At 44.6% G+C, this 17691-nt stretch overlaps 1 protein-coding gene and 1 non-coding gene across 11 annotated transcripts in view; both read right to left on the reverse strand.

Moving 5' to 3' along the window:
- Nucleotides 1–25: 25 nt before the first annotated feature.
- The window catches only part of PDE8A (phosphodiesterase 8A), a 126201-nt gene continuing 108535 nt past the window's right edge, over nt 26–17691 (reverse strand). For 6 of the 10 annotated variants that reach the window (XM_077185593.1, XM_077185595.1, XM_077185592.1 and 3 more), the window contains 8 exons: nt 17279–17411; nt 14225–14389; nt 13206–13335; nt 10561–12452; nt 9911–10035; nt 3479–6103; nt 2081–2141; nt 26–1113 (listed from right to left, as the gene is read on the reverse strand). In XM_077185593.1, the coding sequence (XP_077041708.1) occupies nt 12346–12452; nt 13206–13335; nt 14225–14389; nt 17279–17411 (535 nt within the window). In that variant the 3' untranslated portion in view covers nt 26–1113; nt 2081–2141; nt 3479–6103; nt 9911–10035; nt 10561–12345. Of the gene's footprint in view, nt 1114–2080; nt 2142–3467; nt 6104–9910; nt 10036–10123; nt 10166–10560; nt 12453–13205; nt 13336–14224; nt 14390–17278; nt 17412–17691 lie in introns of all 10 variants that reach the window. The other 4 variants (XM_077185589.1, XM_077185588.1, XM_077185590.1 and 1 more) reach the window with 4 other exon arrangements.
- On the reverse strand, nt 2289–2420 carry LOC129126527 (small Cajal body-specific RNA 15). The gene has a single exon (XR_008535084.1).

The following is a 17691-nucleotide window of genomic DNA, read 5'->3' on the forward strand; positions in this document are numbered from 1 at the left end:
TCAATCAAGAGTCATTAACAGAGAAGCTTTTCCACAGATTTATTGCACATTCATTACAAAAATCATTGGTTCAAGTTTCCATTCTAGGGAATCACCAGGAACAAGCAGTGGCCTCTACAATAAGCAGGGTCCCTACAAATAAATACTGTTGGCCAAACTAAAGAGATTTTACATAGAACTGTGTATCAAAAGCTTGTCTGTTCTTTCTCAAATAGCTTAAAAAAAGTCTTACCAAAACAGGCCTTTAGAAACCATGAAAACAGGAGCTGAGTATGTCACTACAGCAGTGATTAGTACCAGCTGCTCTTGGGTATCTGTTTCAAAAGCCTCAGAAGATGGGTTTAGCAACACTGAGCTATACCAGCACAGCATCCTTTCTTAACCTACCAGGAATAAAGGTATTTTCAGGGCAGAAAAGGTTGTTACAGTCACTTTGTCAGACCTGCTGTAAGCAGGCCAGAGACTTTCAGTTGCTTGGTGTGCCAGTGAGCAGAGCAGCTCGTGGCCATGTGTGCCCTGCTGATGCTGCCATGGCTGTGGGAACAGCAGCTCTAGGGTACAGCTCCTGTGCAGGGGATGGAAGTGGTGAGATAGCACCATTCTTTGTTTAAAAATGTACTCCTTGACTCTGGGTGCAACTTCTACCCACTGGAACATGTTTTACCCCATCAGCCAAAAACTGAGAGCCCCACTCTTAGATACCTGAAAGAGTGTAACACACAGGTATCAGAGCAGAGGTATCAGGACATCTGAACCTCCCAACAGAGCCTCTAATGCACAAAGGCTGCTGGTGAACCCATGATTCCACTACCCACCACCAGCTTTCACCTCAAGTGTTTAAACCATAGCTGTAACCTGGCAAATACTTTCCAGTTGGTGAACTGAACTGGCAGGTCCCCAGGACTTCACAACCCTCTCAGTGGACTGTGCAAGGGCAGATTTTCTGAGCCAAATGCAAGGTGCTCAGACACCCCTGCAGTGGGACTCCACAGGTACCAAACAGCTCCGTTGTTGTGCTGCCAGTGGCTGAGTACAGAGCACTCTGCTCAGGAGAATGGCCCCATGGTCAGCACCAGGCATGGCACAGGACTGCTAAGGCAGTGACAGAACTATCTGAAAGAAAGAAAGAAAAAATATGCAATAATTGGCTTCTAGGTTAAAAACAGTAAGGGAAATGAGGTTGTATGTTTCTCTTTAATAAAAGCTTCACCTGTCAGCACTAGCCCAAGCTTTTCCTCTCTTCGGAATCCAAACCCCATCACTTAAATATTTATACAGCAAAGAAAACTTAACAATGTGTGTTTCTTAGAACCAGCTGTTGCTCTCAACAATCTCTATATAAATCCTTTACAGGGAGGCCACCACTTCCTCTACAAAGGTCTACTAAGCTCTAAGTTTATACCTGCATGTCTCTGTATTCAGTTTATTCACCAGGTGTATTCAGTTTATTTGAACTCTGAGTATAGCACTCACCTTGGACAACTGTGGTGATCTGAGATCTATTTCGCTGCATTGAAAGGTATCTCAGATAAGGCAAAACCTTTTCTTATCTCTGGCCTGTATACAGGAACTCTGGCTGAACTACACCATGTGGTAGGGCAATAGTCAGTTAAAAATGAGTTGTCTTTATCTCTAACATTATGTGCTGCAAGCTGCATTTTTCCTGGTATCTGTTTGGTCTATTTCCTCCTTGTTCCTTTTCCTTATGGGCATTTACTGGCACACAGTAAAATCCATCCTCTGCAAAGGACAGAAGCTCATGCCTAAAGTTCTGGTTTTGGCCAGCTGAAGCCCACAGGCAGTCCTCATGTGCAGCAGTGATCCATGCATCCCTGCAGGACTTGCAGCATCAGGAACTGCCAAAGGACAGGACACCCCCAACCATCCTCCCCCAGCAGTTAACTGGGGACTTTGCCAGGGCTGCCCAAACCCCTTCAGGCCAGAAGGATCCCTTTCCCCAATTCCCAGTGATTTCAAATTCACGTTGTTGCCACTGGAGGGCATCACGTGAAGCCCTTTCAGAAGGCCACACTGGTCTCACACGGGTTTCTGAGGCTGAAACAGTTTTTAAACCAGTTACCATAATCCACGGCATGTCCAGTGTCCCTCCTCACCCAGTGCTGGAGCCGGGAACAAAGGGCCTGTGAGCAATTAAACAGGTGACACATGTCAAAAGCACAAATACAAGAGTCAATGCAATAGCTAGAATACATTTAAAACAAACACATCCAACCTTTTACTACAGAAACACGTGACTTTTAACCTGCTCTCTCTCACTGCCATTAAAACATTGTGGGTAGATCAAGTAGGTCCTGACTTTTATCTCACAGACAGGCCCTGTTCTCCCACCATTTAATTTAGGAGGATAGTATCAGTGGAGTCAATATAGTGCCACTGGCTCCACTTTCTTAGTCCTCCAGATGAATCTCCACAAGAAACTCCTGAAAAGCCTCAAACCACACTGAACCCTCCTAAAGTAGACAGCAGAGCCTAACCAGGAAGGCAATTCCCTATTCCTATCTTCAAACCCAGTTGAATCTTTTTACTGTTCACCTCTGTTTCCCAATATCATTCATTAGCAGCACACAGCAAAGCAACCAGGGACCGTGCAAAGGTGAGGTAAAACTGCTGAGAAAACTGCTTCACAAAATGGCTGTAAGGGGCTGCGCCCTCTGCCAAAAGGGTGCTCACCCCACAGCTAAATAAAAGCTAGATAAAATCCAGACACCAAGCTATGGCTTGAAGAGCCCCAGAAAGGCTGCACTAGTGGGCCCCGGGCCACCTCACTAAACCACCACCACCACCACGAGCAGCCCGTGCCGGGCGGCAGCGGGCCCGGCGGGCAGCGCTTACCTGGGCCCCGGGCGGGAGCGCCTCTTCACGGGCCCCGCGCCGGCCACGGCCCGGGGCTCCCCGCGGGACGGGCATCACGGCGGCAGCTCCCGCAAGGGACACGGGGCTCACGGACAGAGCTGCGGGCAGCCCGGGCCTCGGCACCATGGCACGGGAGCCGCTCCGGCCGCATGGCCACGGGGCCTTTCCGTGTGCGAGCGAGCCCGGGAGGCCGTGCCCGAGTTCCGCCGCTCTCCCGCTGCCGGCCGGCCGGCCGCACCCGGGCACCTCAGCCCGCCGCGGGAGGAGCAGGAGCGCGGCCGGGGCCCAGCTGCCATGAGCTCCCCCATCTCTCCTCGTGGCGCCGCCATTTCCCGCAGCGGGCGCTGCTCGGTCGGAGCGCCCTAACAGAGGGCGGGGAGAGGGCGGGCGCTGCCTACCTGCCTTCCTCACTTCCTTCCTTCCTCTCCTTCTTCCCTTCCCTGTCGGTGCCGGGACAGCGCCTCGGACGGGGAGAGACCGCTCGAAGTTCCCCCCTGGAGTGCGCGCTCTGTTCCCGCAGCCCCGGCCTCACTAACGCAGCCTTTTCCCGAGACATTACGGACCGAGACGAGCTCACCACGCTCGGCACCCACCTGAGCCCTACCTGCCCTGGGCTGGGCCATGGAGCGGCTTCCCCAGCGATGGCTCCATCCACACACAGCTGAATTGTTGCTTGCAGCAGCCACCATCCCGTGCAGCACCCGCTGTGCTTGTCCACCTCCATTCCTTCCCATAACATGTGCTTGATCCTGCAGAGTGAAGCACGAGAATGGCACCCGCTGCTAGCACAGCCCTGGCCACACTGAGGGAGAGCCACCAGCTCTCAGCAGCTCCTGGGTCTCCAGGATTGGGGCCGGACAAAGCTGCGGTTTCTCACCCCTGAGGTGGGTGTTCCACAGCTCCCAAATCACCTGCACGGCGCCCTCATCCACGCTGGACGGGGCCCAAAGTAGCATATGAACTCCCCTGCCTTGGAGGTATTTTGTAGCCAGTCGAACACTCAAGTTTTCTGTCAATCTCTAAACAAAATCCCTTTAACATTCCCTTTCTGATATTGGAAAATGAATCATCAGGTGGTGCCTGGGCCCCCCCAACACCTCTCCTGCCTTGTGGCCCTGTGCTGAGGTGAAAGCTGCAGCCAGGCTGCTGTAATAGAACTATGTCTTGTGCCTGTGCAGTGACAGTCAGATGTATTTCATGGTCTGTGTAATAAAATGCTTGATGAAGTAAACATTTTGCCTCCCATACATGGATGCATGTAGTTTACAGTGAGGATTTATTAAGCTGAAAATTTCTGACCACGCCCAAAGAGATGGCTTATATTGACATACAGGAAAGGACATTAAGAAACAGTCTGACTTCCTCACAGCCTGTCCAACAGAAAAAAGTGTCTTTGTTTCTGGTGGAGAATTTAAAATTCAGCATCATCATTGTTACAACCTTCTCTTGCTTTGCATTTCTCTGTGCACTAACCTTAAGAGTTCATATCTGGCTCTTAAGAGTTCAACCAAAAGGCCAAAGGATAGACAAACATGTAAACACCTATATAAACAGCTGTTTAAATTAGAAACTGATGGTTTTGTTTTGTTTGTTTGGTGGGTTTTTTTGTTGGTGGTGTTTTTTGTGGTTTTGTTTTTGTTTTGCTGCAAATGGAAAAGCAGCCATTGGCTTTTGGGCTGTGCTGTCTCAGTCCCTGAGCAGGGTTTTGCACATTACAAATATCTCATGACTGGGTCAGCACAGTGGCACAGCAGTGAGAGCAGGCCTGCGTGGGGCTCTCTGTCTCTCTCTGCTTGCAGCACAAGAAGAAAATCTAAGCTCAGGATGCATCTGATCAGAAGAGGTGGAAGTAGGTCTGAACTTTGCTCAGCCACAGAACTGTGGCATTTCAGGTACACACTATAGTAATGTGACCATATATTTGCAACCAGGCTTAGGACAGATTTTCTTCAGAAAGACAAAATAATCTAAGAAGTGGATCCATGGGTAAGAAGTAACACCCATGAAGCAGATTATGAACAGAGCTAAGCCAATGGAAGTAAATATAACTTCACCAAATTCAATGCATTGGGAAGGACTTTTAAGTCCCAAAGTGGGGCTACTGGTAGGCAGATGGAAGAAATCAAGCCCCAAATCCAAAGTCCCTTTTTTCAGACCACCTTCTGCAAACACGATTGACTCTTGTTACAACAAAACAACACAAATATCACTTTGCTAATACCTACTGAGCCAGACTTAAACATGTCACTGATATTTACTTAACAAACATTGTTACGTATGTACTCTGCTGTGTTCAAAGAACACTTGTTTATTTAGAACAGCTTATTTTAAAACAAGGCTTTGGGTTGTTTGTTTTGTTGTTGGGGTTTCTGTGTTGTTTTTGGTTGGATGGTAGGTTGGTGGTTTGGCTCTTTTTTGTTCCTGGCATGATAGAGCAGCTAAAACTTTGTGCTTTCTGACCTTGCCTTATCGGAGATCTGTTCTAACAGGGGACAGCACATCGGCACTGAGTCTGCCAGCGCGGATTTTGAGGGGCTGGGAGAGGCCGCTACTTTTAGGGCTTGGTTGTCAGGTGAAGAGCACTTCACTCTGCTCTCACAATGTCCTGACAACTGTCTGTATGCCAGCAATTGCAGTCTTTCTCCCTCATTAACCCCAAAAGCCATGTCTGATGTTACCCACCGTTCCCAGCCCAGCCCCAGAGGGGTGGCTGGACGACTCCCCTGCTCCTGAGTGCTCCCGTTCGCGCTGTGTCCTTGCAATCTGCATTACTTACAGTCAGCAGAGTGTGAAACAGCCACGCCGCCCGGTATCGGAGTGTGAAACAGCTGCACTGCCCGGTTAGCACAGTGTGAAACAGCTGCACAGCCCTGTAACAGAGTGTGAAACAGCCGCACAGCCGCACCGCCTGGTAACGGAGTGAAACAGCCGCACTGCCCGGTAACGGAGTGTGAAACAGCCGCAGTGCCTGGTAAGCACAGTGTCAAACAGCCGGCACTGCCTGGTAACAGAGTGTGAAACAGCCGCACTGCCTGGTAAGCACAGTGTGAAACAAACAGCCGCAGTGCCTGGTAAGCACAGTGTGAAACAGCCGCACCGCCCGGCGTGGGGACAGCGCTGTGACTCCGTGCCCGCCGATGGCATTCGGCTCTCCGCGAGTCTCACCGAGCCTGGCTCACAGTGCGGTGGGAGGACGAAGCTCTGCCATCTCAGGAGCTCTGACCAGTATCTGTGAAAAACACCAGAGGCAAACCTTTATGAAAGCACCTGCTTTCTACATTTCCCGTTTTTTGGCGGGATTCTCACCAGAGCCCTCAGCAGCAGGCAGGCAGCCCCAGGACTAGGCCAGGGATTGCCTTGGGGTGGATGCCCACAAGCCCCAATGCTTCCCTGCAGCTCCTTTCACCCACCTGTGAAAGGGCTCTGTGGGTCTGCTTGTAAAGCTTAGGGATCTGTAAAGGAGAATTTTCATTTTCTGTGTAGAATAATATTACAAGCAAATTAACTTTTGAGTTGTTTTTTGGTTTTTTTAAGGCAAAAAGAGACAGTTCTTTCTGGAGGTAAAATTTTATGCGGCAAATGCCAAGAAAATCTTATCAAACATATTCCATTTTATCTTTAGGCTGAAGACAAAGCCATACCTCCTCCCCCGAGCTAGGGAGCTACAGGATCACCAGATTGACGTCATTCTCCTTGGTGATAAAACATGCTGCATGCTGAACTTGGCATTCAGCATGCTCAGGTTGAGCTAAGAGCTAATGTAATGAACTCTGGGGAAGGATTTACATCAAATACCACTCTAGAATATTAAATACAGACAAGACCAACTTCTCACTTGAATAATTACGCACTGGCTGAATTCCTCCTTTTGTTTCAAGGAGGAATCACCTTTCTCACTTCCTTTTGAAAATTGTATGCATTGGTGCACTGTTTCACTACCTCTGTAATAAAAGGATGAAGTGATTTCTGTTAAGTACCACGGGCTGAAGATGAGTTTCAGCTCTAGCAATGACTCTTGCCACTCGATGGGGGGAGCAAGCAAACCGAGAAAAGGCAGATTGAAATTTCAACAAGTGTCCCCAGCTGCTTGTGCTTGCTAACATAACCTCAAAGGCAGAGGTGCCTGGGAACACTCCTGACTTCACTTTGCATGTGGGAGTACAGTACCAAAGCTTTGCACACATATTCCCACTGCCCAAGCAGCACTGCAGTACTCACAAGCTATTTCAGTTAACTGTGTTTGTATTCTCCTTCTGCCTGTGCATACCAATGTAAGGCTTTCAGCCATTATAAGATATTTCTCCAGGCTAATTTTGAGCCAGAAAGAAAAAGATTCTCTTGTGGTAATAGCTGTAGTAAGCAGCAAGAGTCAGTTTGAAAGACAGGTTTTAGTCCCAGCATTATGGCTGTGTGTTTGAGGGAGATGTTCAGCCAGTGGAAGTTAAAGCAAAGACTCCTAGCAAATGAAAGAAAAACGGAAGCAAAGAAGCTGGAAGAAAGGGGAAAAGTGGAACATGAGAAGACCAAAAGACTGGCCTAACACTCACTGTTAAACCACAGGCAGGGCTTGAAGATCCAGGACTTCAAAGATATTTAGAAGCCTCAAAGCTACTTTACTTAGTGGCTCTGGGTTCCCTGGCCTTTCCTAACTCAGTTGCCTTGCTTGCTAAAGAGACAACTGCCATTGCTTCACAGGGTTTGCAGAGCTGAGTCCACTGAGGTTTGCATGGGAAATGTTGGAGGAGAGTCTTAAAGATGTTGAACAAGTGGAAAAAAGGAAAACATGAGACACTCTTCCTAAGTAACATTCAAAGCAGGCACCAAGAGAAAGCATTCAGTGGAGTTGAGCCACAGCTCTTTGTTCACAGAGCCAAAGCTTCAGCAAAAAACAGCTGAAACACCTGGACACCCCCTTTGTTCTGAACCAGCAGCACAGGGCTGCACAGGGACATAGCAGCAATTTGAAAGCTTGTTTTCTGCATCTAAACATCATGTCAGGACAAAGTGCACTCCATCCTGCTATCATTTAACAGCACCCCTGGGACCCCTGCACCTTGGAGGCATGATGTCACACATGAGCAGAGAGATTATTTGTTTTGAAGCTTGTGAATAGCTCTGAGACTTCATTTCAAAGCACTCCTTGCAGAGTCATGACTCAAACCCTTCTGGTCTCACTGAAGGGCACAACTGACTACTGTGCTGCTTCTCAGCACCCAGCCGGTGATTATTAGATACCTATTACCCTTTCTTCTCTTTTATGCAGGAATGTCTTTGCCATTGCTCAATTCCTTCATGTTCAAGACACATTTTAAAAAATGCTTTATCAATGATTTCTCTACTGAGACAAGCAGAAACACCCAGACAAAAAGGCACTGCAACAAAAAACAAGGCATTCATTCAATTTCAGGAGATATAAAATTTATATATCAAATTATTTATATAGCCATTGGGTAAACTGCAGGATGAAAACCATCTTCAGACTTGTGATAAGGTAGCTGTGCATACCACCTGGTTTCTCTTTTTGTCAGAATAAGCAATCATTACTCCAAATTTTGTACAAGGGAAAAAGACATTCACCTAGGACAATTTGCTGAAAAGACAATATTTTTTTTACCAGATCATAATAATTCAGATTCACTTGGAAGCATCTACAGTGATACCCAGGTTTAAAAGCAGGATTACCTGATAGGAAATATGCAGCATGGAAAATACAGCTATTCATTCTGTCATTTAATGCTGAATTGTTGAACCTTATTAAGTTCTAAAACACAAAGCTTTTTACTAAAGCCCTGGAGGTGCATAAAGGACCTCTCCTTCATCATGTCTACATTGGAATTTACTCTTGTATTAGCATTAAAGCAAGAACAAATGAAAAGTGCAGACACTACATAAGACTGCCAGCCTAACTGAAATTGGGAACACTTCAGTCACACTCAGTTTATTCCAGTGCTCTCCCTTCCATGGTGAAGGACCATCAGTAAAGCCATTTCTGTCCCCAGGAAGTTCCATCACTGAGTGACAGTTCAAAAAGCTGGAAAGGGTTGAGAGCACAGGGCATGTGATGCTGCTGTGTAATCTTGGAGAATAAAGGAAGGGAATCTGGAATGGCTAAAGCACGTGCAATGGGAGGAAAGACATCTGCATCCTGGAGCAGTGAATATCAGTGAATATCACAGAGCTATCAGTGCTCCACAGCAAGGCCCTTCATGCTCATGGAATCATCCCCACAGAACAGGCACAGCCTCACAGTGCACAGAAGGCTTCAGAGGTGTGGCTTGGACAGAGGAGCTCAGTGGGAAGAAAGTAAAGATCAGGCATCATGGTTCCAGATTTTAATTATAATCTGACCTTGGTAAATTTAGATGGACAGGAGAGTGAACAAAGCTGCAGTGGCTGAAAATCAGTGTTTTATGTTAAGTGAAATTATTGTACGCCAATATGGACATAAATCTGGCTTACAGAGAGGGTTAATTAGCACAGTTCTACAGTCCAAGTAATGGAAATAAAGATGCAGTGTGAATTTCAGGGAATTAATCATATTGATCACATCTTTTCAGTGATGATGCATCAGGCACTTTTATAGCAGATTAAATTAATTGCTTTTTACCATATTAATATAACCCAGAATATTGACTATGCTTATGAAGAAATATTTTTTTCTGGGCAGTTTATTATCTTTATTGAGGAACTGCATGAGGGGATCAAGTGCACCCTCAGTTTGCAAATGTAGCCAGGTGGGGATCAGTCTCTCCTCCCAAGAAACAAGTGATAGGACAAGAGGAAATGGCCTCAAGTTGCACCAGGGGAAGTTTAGATTGGATATTAGGAAAATTTTTCATAATTCAAGGGTTGTCAAGCACTGGAACAGGCTGCCCAGGGCACTGGTGGAGTCACCATCCCTGAAGGGATTTAAAACAATGTGTAGATGTGGCACTTGGGGACATGGTTTAGTGGTGGATTTGGCAGTGCTGGAGGAATGGTTGGACTCCATAATCTTAAAGGTCTTTTCCAGTCTAAATTATTCCATGATTTTTACCTTCAAACAAGTCTCCAGGCCCACATGCTCATGCCCACACTTCCTCTCCCATCCTCATTGCAGCAGATAAGCAGAGGAGACACTGATGGTGTGATGCAGTTTTCCCCTAATGGAGACACAGGAGCCTGCAAGGAACAAAAGAGATTATTACCAGGTAGAAAATTACAGCTGGTTACAATAGATGCAATGTAGGGAAATACAATGTGATATTGCCAGGAAAACTGTCAGCCAACTCTCCCTCTCCTTGCAAGTTCCCTGTGAAAACAGGATACTTGTTTTATTGAGCCTTCAATGAAAATATATTTGCTCCTTCAGCTTTGATTGTAGAACTCTGGAAGACTGACCAGAGAAGCTTCTGTCCTACTGCTGTCAGTGAGACAGTGGCACAGTCTGGGCACCCCTCACAGGATCTGAGCCCCCTGGCTTAGGCAACATGCACACAACAATGAACTACACGGAATTACGAAAAGAGAATTCCCTGCCCCAATAGCATATAACTGAATTTTGAGTAGGTAAAGAGACCACACAAGGGCAGAAGGGCATGACACTAACAGGAACAAATGGTGATAGCCCATCTGTCTCACTGGCTTGGAGAGGAAGGAGAAACAGAAGCAGGTAACACCTGGAGAGGTCACCTCTTCCTTTCTTACCTTAAGGCTGCTACTGCAGTCCCTGAACTGCTCCATCATCCACCTCTCCCCAGCTTCTGCTTCTTCAGAAATGGTTCAAAATGTCTCTAGAGTCAATTCCTCTGCAGGAACGACAGCCAGCAGCCCTTTCAGTGCCTTTGGATGCCTTTCTGTTGGCTGGGAAGGCTGACAGGATACTCCTTGAGTCCTCCAGTGGAACACAGCGTGGCACTGCGTGGAGCTGCAAAGAGGCTTGTCCAAGGGTACACAAGGATCTGATGGGCTTGCCAAGGGCAGGCCACAAACACAGGGGCTTGCCAGCTACACCTTTCATCACCCTCATGCCATTCAACCCCCTCAACTTTTCCCTTCCCCAGACAAAAAGTATCGTAGTTATTTTTAAAAGAATTTCATGTGTTTGTTAGTCTGCAAACTGCAAAGTGCATATACATTTCAAATGAAATGGGTAGGACTTGACACTTCTTAAAATATACATTTTATTATTTTCTGGTAGTTGCTATGAAGGTTTCATTCAAATTGTGAAGGTACACAGCCTTTACAAACTTCTTGAGTTGAAGGTTTGTGTTGGTGGCTTTATGTTCTTTTTCTTTTTCGGCAGAGGAAAATATATTGGCTATAAAATGTTGAAATTCATTAGATGCTTAGTATCACCTCTTCATATATGCTGTGGAATGCTTTGTAGAAATACTATATAAAATAAGGCAGACTTTAACAGGGAGTTCAGTCATAAAATGTCATGGGAGAAAACAAAGAGTTCCAACACATTATTATTTTTGTAGCCAAGAGAAGTTCAGGTGGTCCTCACTGGTTTGTGGGAGAACTACTGCAGTTCTGGTGCTCAGACAGTATACAGTTCTTGTTTATTCTACTATTCTCAAGTGAGACCTTTTTAATAAAACTTATTTTAATTAACATAAATCAGACAATATTTAAACATACACATCTATCCTTACAGTGCAATAAAAATGTATCATTGTATAGTATTTTGTATTTGCATTATGAAAATAAAAGGTCTGTACATCAATTAAATGTATATTAATGAGTATGAATCATGTAAATTTATAATGCATCTAAAGTTGGCTTTGGCTTTTAAGTATTTATAAATTCATAGAAAATATTGAACATCTAACAAAATAAATAAAACATAACATTTTAATCATAGATGCTAACGATCAACCTCAAAAATTCTTGTGTTATTTTTTACATTTGCTACTAAATTTCTTAAGGAGAACTCACTTTCAGTAGTGCTCAGAAGTGAATGATTGCACCTTCTGTGATGTGAAAAAATACAGTACATCTATTTTTCATAGATCAAAAAATTCTTTCATAGACAGTTGCATTTTAAATGTCTGATTGTTCTACATAGCTGTCTGAAGTGCTTATAAAAAGCATGTAGCTTTCTCATAAAAGCTGTGAGTCTCTATTAATAGATAAACTTCTAGTGAATGTCCTTTTTATGAGGATTCTCTTCAAGGTCTTCCAGCTTCACATGCTGGTATGAAGGTATCACAGAAGTATGTTCTTAATAAACCCTCTTCAGTACAAGTACTGCAGCAATCCAGTGTAATTCCATTTTGGTGGGCTTATTTCATCCGAGTCCACACATGGGACTTTGGGAAGTCAACTGCTGACCTCTTGTTCTCTTGAATGTGAAAGTTCCCCAAGTGCATGGGCTAGCTTTACTGTAATACTGAAGAGACCAAAACAAATCTGAATTCACACAGATAAAAGTGAGCTTGAATAAATATGCATCTGGCTAGTGAATGACACACCATGGTCTAACTGCTATTCTGGTGGTGGTCGGAGGACTCGCAGGTTCCTTCCATCCAGTCCTTTCCAGTATTTAATGTTATTATTCAGATGCTCCATCAGATTTGGCAGGTCGGCAAATGCTAGGGAGGGAAGGGCAGAAAGTATTGAGCCTGCAGAACTGAAACAGTCACAGATTCTGTCTGCTTAAGTATCACTTGAAATGTTTGGGCAACTGTATTAAGTAGAAAAGCTTAAATCTGTCATACTGAGGCTTGCAATAGTTTTGGCTGTAAAGCTCTCAGCACTTATGTAGCACTGGGGCCACTGAGAACTGTTCTGTAAATCTACTTAATACTGGTATTGTGAGTCCCAGCAAAGGAACACAGTTTTCCAGGAGGGGCATAGCTAATTATGGTTGTAATTATCCTGCCTCATCAAACCTCAGTCACATGTCATGATCTGGCATTCAGGGGAGTCACATTTCTGACCACTTTTACCATGGAGGCAGCACTTGGAAGGAAACAGCTGCTCCCCCAAGCAGTTTCCAGACAGCAGAAATTTGCCTTGAAGAATAACCAATATTAACATGGTCAAAATGACTGTGCTCAAAGAGCTATCAAAGAGAATGTGTTCTGTTCTCTATTTACAGAGAAGCAAGTTTAAGAAGTTAAGCAAGTTAAAGATTGCCTGAATCTAGTATATTATAGGCAAGTCATGAGAACTGCTTGTAGCCATACTTATAAGCAATAATGAGTTATTAATCTTACTTGAACTGCAGGAATCTTCCCTTTTCTCTCCCTTTATTTAGGAGCCATAAAAAAGAAATTTTGTATCACAGCAGCTTCAAATGTTCACAAATTGTTCACATCAGGAAACAGCAGAGTTTTGCTTACCATCCCAGGCATCAAACATATCAATAATGAAGTAATCAATGAATGATAATTGGGATTTGGGGATGCTGCAAGTATTTCTGTCAAAAACTGGCATCACAACAGGTAAACCTTGCCTCCTTTCTTCATCAGTCTGCAAAAAACATTAGTGATTATTCATCTAAGACACATTCTGTTAATGGGCTTCTTTTAGCAGCAGATTGTTTGGCACTGACTATAGCATGCATCTGCTAAATCAAAGGAGGAACCTGAATAAATCTGAAGCAGCAGCAACTTAATCTTGGGCACCTAGTTGTTCAGTTTCAGCAAAAGAGCAGACAAATAGTGCCTTCCAGTGTTTCCCACAAAGGGATATATTTAGCTTCTGTATCTGCACACAAGCTGACCCTAAGTAACTTGGCACACTACCAAGTTATGACTGCTTTGGACCTAAGAGCTGCTCAATCATTGTCAGTCTCTGATGGAAGCAGTGATCTGTCCCCCTCAGACATGGCAAAATACCTTTTGCATTCCCTTCCCCCTTGCTTGGGGTGCCAGGTTCCAACTGCAGTGTTTGGTATATAATCTGTAATAACGACTGCCCTCTCCTTTTCCACATCTTCCTAAAACCCTTCCTCAGCACAGTGTGCTGAGGGCTTACAGCATTTCTTGGAGTAAGTGCTGCTCCCATCCAAACACTAGAACCTGACGATCCTATTCCAGAGGCAAAGCCAGGATGTGGGTACAGAAGACATCCTTGCTCTCTCTTATGGGAGTGCATTTGCAGACAAGGCTCAAAAAGCCCAGTTCCAAACTGAACAACTTGAAAGCTTAGATTTTTCAAAAATTGCACAATAGAAGTTGTCAACTTTCATCTCTCTGAAGGCATCTAGTTGTGTACCGGCATGAGTAATCCCCATCATTTAAAATAAAAGGGTTATTATTTCTCACATGACATAATGCAGCCTGAGACATTCTGTGACACCCTCCCTTTTAAAGAGATGCTCACCTGCAGTTCCAGCAGCCTGTTTTAGCTGCCTTACCTGTGCAAAGTACTCCTCAGAGATGCGCCCGGCCCATTCTATGCACTGTTCTCTGGGTCTGCATGGGTTGGAAATGTCAGCACACTTTATCAACATGCGCTTGATAAGGATACGGTTTTCAGGAGACCTGAGAACAGTTTTGATTGACTCTCCATCACCATTATTCTGTAACATTTAAAAATTAAAAACATAACATTAGCAAGGTCTCTATGCACTAACTCAAAAGCTTTTGTGCTTTGGGAATGCTTTCAGCACATTCTATAGGGATCAGTCCTGCTACTGGCTACCAGATTTGATGTATGACTGAATTTATAGGTGGATTATCAAAGTTAGCCACAGCTCTGAGCTAGCACTGATCTCCAGTTTCTGTATTCAGTCACTGGCTTTGTGACAGATTCTTTGGCATCTTTGGACAAGCCATGTAATCCCTCTATTCCTTATCTGCCTTCTCAAAAGCGTGGAGAGGATCAATTCATCACTACACACATAGTGATGAAGACCGTGTAGGCAGAAAAATGTAACTCTCTGCTGAAACCCAAGGATTAATGGACTTGCACATTAAGAGTGGAATAGTTGGTCTGAAAAGAGAGACTGACCCAAGATGCAGAGCCACCCTTGGCACACAAACCCCCTCAGTGTATCAGTCATTCTGACAGCACTGCTACTGTTCAGAGAGTCAGATCCCACATTACCTCCCAGGCATGTTCCTCATTCCCTTCCCTTGCTGCTGGACTCTTTAAGGATGGATAGGTACAACAGTTTACACTGCTGTCGACTCAGAATAGAAACTCTTTGAAGCAAGGAACATACAAGACTTTTTTGGCACCTAACAAGGTGTTGCTCCACAGTCAGAGCAGGGAAGAAGTAACAAACAGTAATGATAATAATAATGTGCTACCAGTTCCTGTAGTGTTTTGTACAAAGAGGGAGATACAAAGCAGCAGAAACATTCTGACCTTTTATTAGGTCAGAATAACCTGACATTTTTCAGAAGAAAATTCTTGTGGGGAAGAAAGTTCTTCCTAAAGGAAGAAACTGACAGTCATAAAAAAATTTGATAGTACAGAAATGGCTCAGAAATACCAGCTCCACAGGTCTCACCAAAATGAGATGCCTAAACCAATTCTTTTCTCTCATTTCTAAGTATATGGAAGGGAAAACAGAAGAAACAAGGTGAGATGTGTACACCTCCAAATGCATGGGAAAATTATATATGAGAAAGCCAACATAAAGTGATGGAAGCTCCAGAAACACAAATATGGAAATTAGGCATGGAAAATTAGAGATTGCTCAGTTACAGATAGTAGAGAATATCCTAGTAGGTAAACCACCAGGCATCAAGAAAGGATGTTCACCTCTGAGATCTGTTCAAACCAAAGGCACAGTTCTACCTGCTGGATGCAGATGTCTTGGGAATAAAATGTGTTAACTGTGCTTAGTCCCAGCATCCTGCTCCGAGTGCAGAGGTGTCTCTGCATGTCAGATGTTGGCTTCCTGTCATAGCTTAGGTGACATCATGAGGGGAAATGGGAGGATAAAGGATGCTGGAGCTGGAAAGGATTTTTTTCAGTTTATGAAACAAAAGCAGAAAGGAAACAAACAGAGCAGCTTCTCAGCATGGTTCTTTGAACAGATTTGTATAAAAATAATAAATAAATAAATAAATAAAAAGAAGTGGAACTATCCCATTTGGAACAGGCAGTTGGCAGCTCAGCCTGCAAACACTCCCCTGAGTCACCACCATGACTGGAAAGCAGGCCAGAAACACACACTGCTGCTGCAGCCAGAGGGACAGCAGACTTGAAAGAGGGGCTGACAGTGTTGTTCTGCTCAGCACAATAAATAATTTGCTTTACCCACTCACACATTACAGGCCTTTGAATAAGAATTTGCCAAACTGAAACTCCCAGCTGAAAGAAGGGAAACATTTTGCTTCTTGTTTTCAATAGAAATTATATATTCTTTGTCTTCCCATCCTTGGGTACAATTTGCTGTGAATCACAAATGCCTTGTAGGGCAGATAATTTCCCTGCAGTCTCTGGGGCTTAAGGGTAGAACTAAACTTTTGTTTCGTTTTTCCATGTCCTTGTTTGTGTTTTTTCTCTCTGACTGTACAGGTCCAAGCCCTGTTCTTCAGCAGCTGTTCAGCTCCCTGAATAGGCAAGAAGAGGAATTTTGCTCTTTGCATGGATGCTGCTGCTCAAACAACAGTCATAAATGTGGCTTTCTAAAAAACATGGTAAGAAAATACAGAAAACCATTACAGCTCCTCCATGACGTTGCCACCAATGCAAGCTTTATCATAACCATTTCTGCAAGTCTTCTCTTTGCAAAAATCATTCCAACAAAATTATACACTGCTCTTACTGGCAACAAAACTGTTGGTTGAAGCTGTTATTGAAACTGGTGTGGTTTTTCAGAAAGAGTTCTTAACAGGCAATTTCTTTGTGTCCATGGGGTTCCAGATGGCTATTGATTATATGATACATAATGTCACCATCATCTATTTTAAAGATTAAAAAAGAAAGCACACAGAAACCCCATGAATGCTGCCAGGCAGCACTGGAGGCTGAGGGCCTTTATTGCCAGAGAATGCAAAACATGCCAGCCCACAGACCTGCCCTTATGCTGCACCCCCAGCATGGCCCCTTGGGAGGGATATAATTCAGCCTCTGCTTTGAAGCAAACCTTGCCTCCTTTGCAGAAACTGCCAACAACAATGCCCAGTCTTCCCACTTCTTCCATGGGAGCAACTGGGTTAATCAAAATAACATTTTTCCATGAAAAGATACAGCCCAGGGTCCTGGTTCCAAGTACGACATCACAGCACTGTGATATTAATAGGATCCAAGTGAGTCCCACTCACCCTCAAAGTGAGTGACAACCATGTTAAGCAGAAGGGGATTCAGACCCAGAGGTGAAAGATCAATCTCCAACCTCTCTTTCTCCACATTTCTGATAAACTTTCTCAGAACACCACGTGGGAATTTCCCACTGCCAATGGTTCCCAGTCCCTGCCTAGGCATTTTAAGGAGGACTTGCAGTGTTGCTTACCCCATTTTCTTCTAGTGCTGCCAAGGGTTTATTAATGCTGTTGACAAACTTGTTGACATGCTCAAAGTGCTTTGTCATTTCTGTTGCTAAGACCATGTCAATAATGACTTGGCGAAGGGTTCGATACTCATTCCTGTTTAAAGAAGGAAACAATTAAGAATGCTGGCTGGGTCACAAAGGGCTGGTTGCTAAAACAAGTCTAACAAAATTGCAACAGACCATTCCTGTTTGAGAGAGGTGCAAGGGGAACAAAGAACAGCAATAAAGGCTTGGGCAGCTGTGTCTCTGTTAGATGTAGGAGTACCTTTGGTGTGTAGGGACATATGTGCTCCAGGCATGACTGGATCTCTAGGAGAAAGAGTACCTGGGCAGAAGCAGAGGCACCAGCTGCCTAAGAGGCTGCTAGGACATGC

The sequence above is a fragment of the Agelaius phoeniceus genome, chromosome 13 (assembly GCF_051311805.1).
Source record: "Agelaius phoeniceus isolate bAgePho1 chromosome 13, bAgePho1.hap1, whole genome shotgun sequence".
Classification (NCBI taxonomy): Eukaryota; Metazoa; Chordata; class Aves; order Passeriformes; family Icteridae; genus Agelaius; species Agelaius phoeniceus.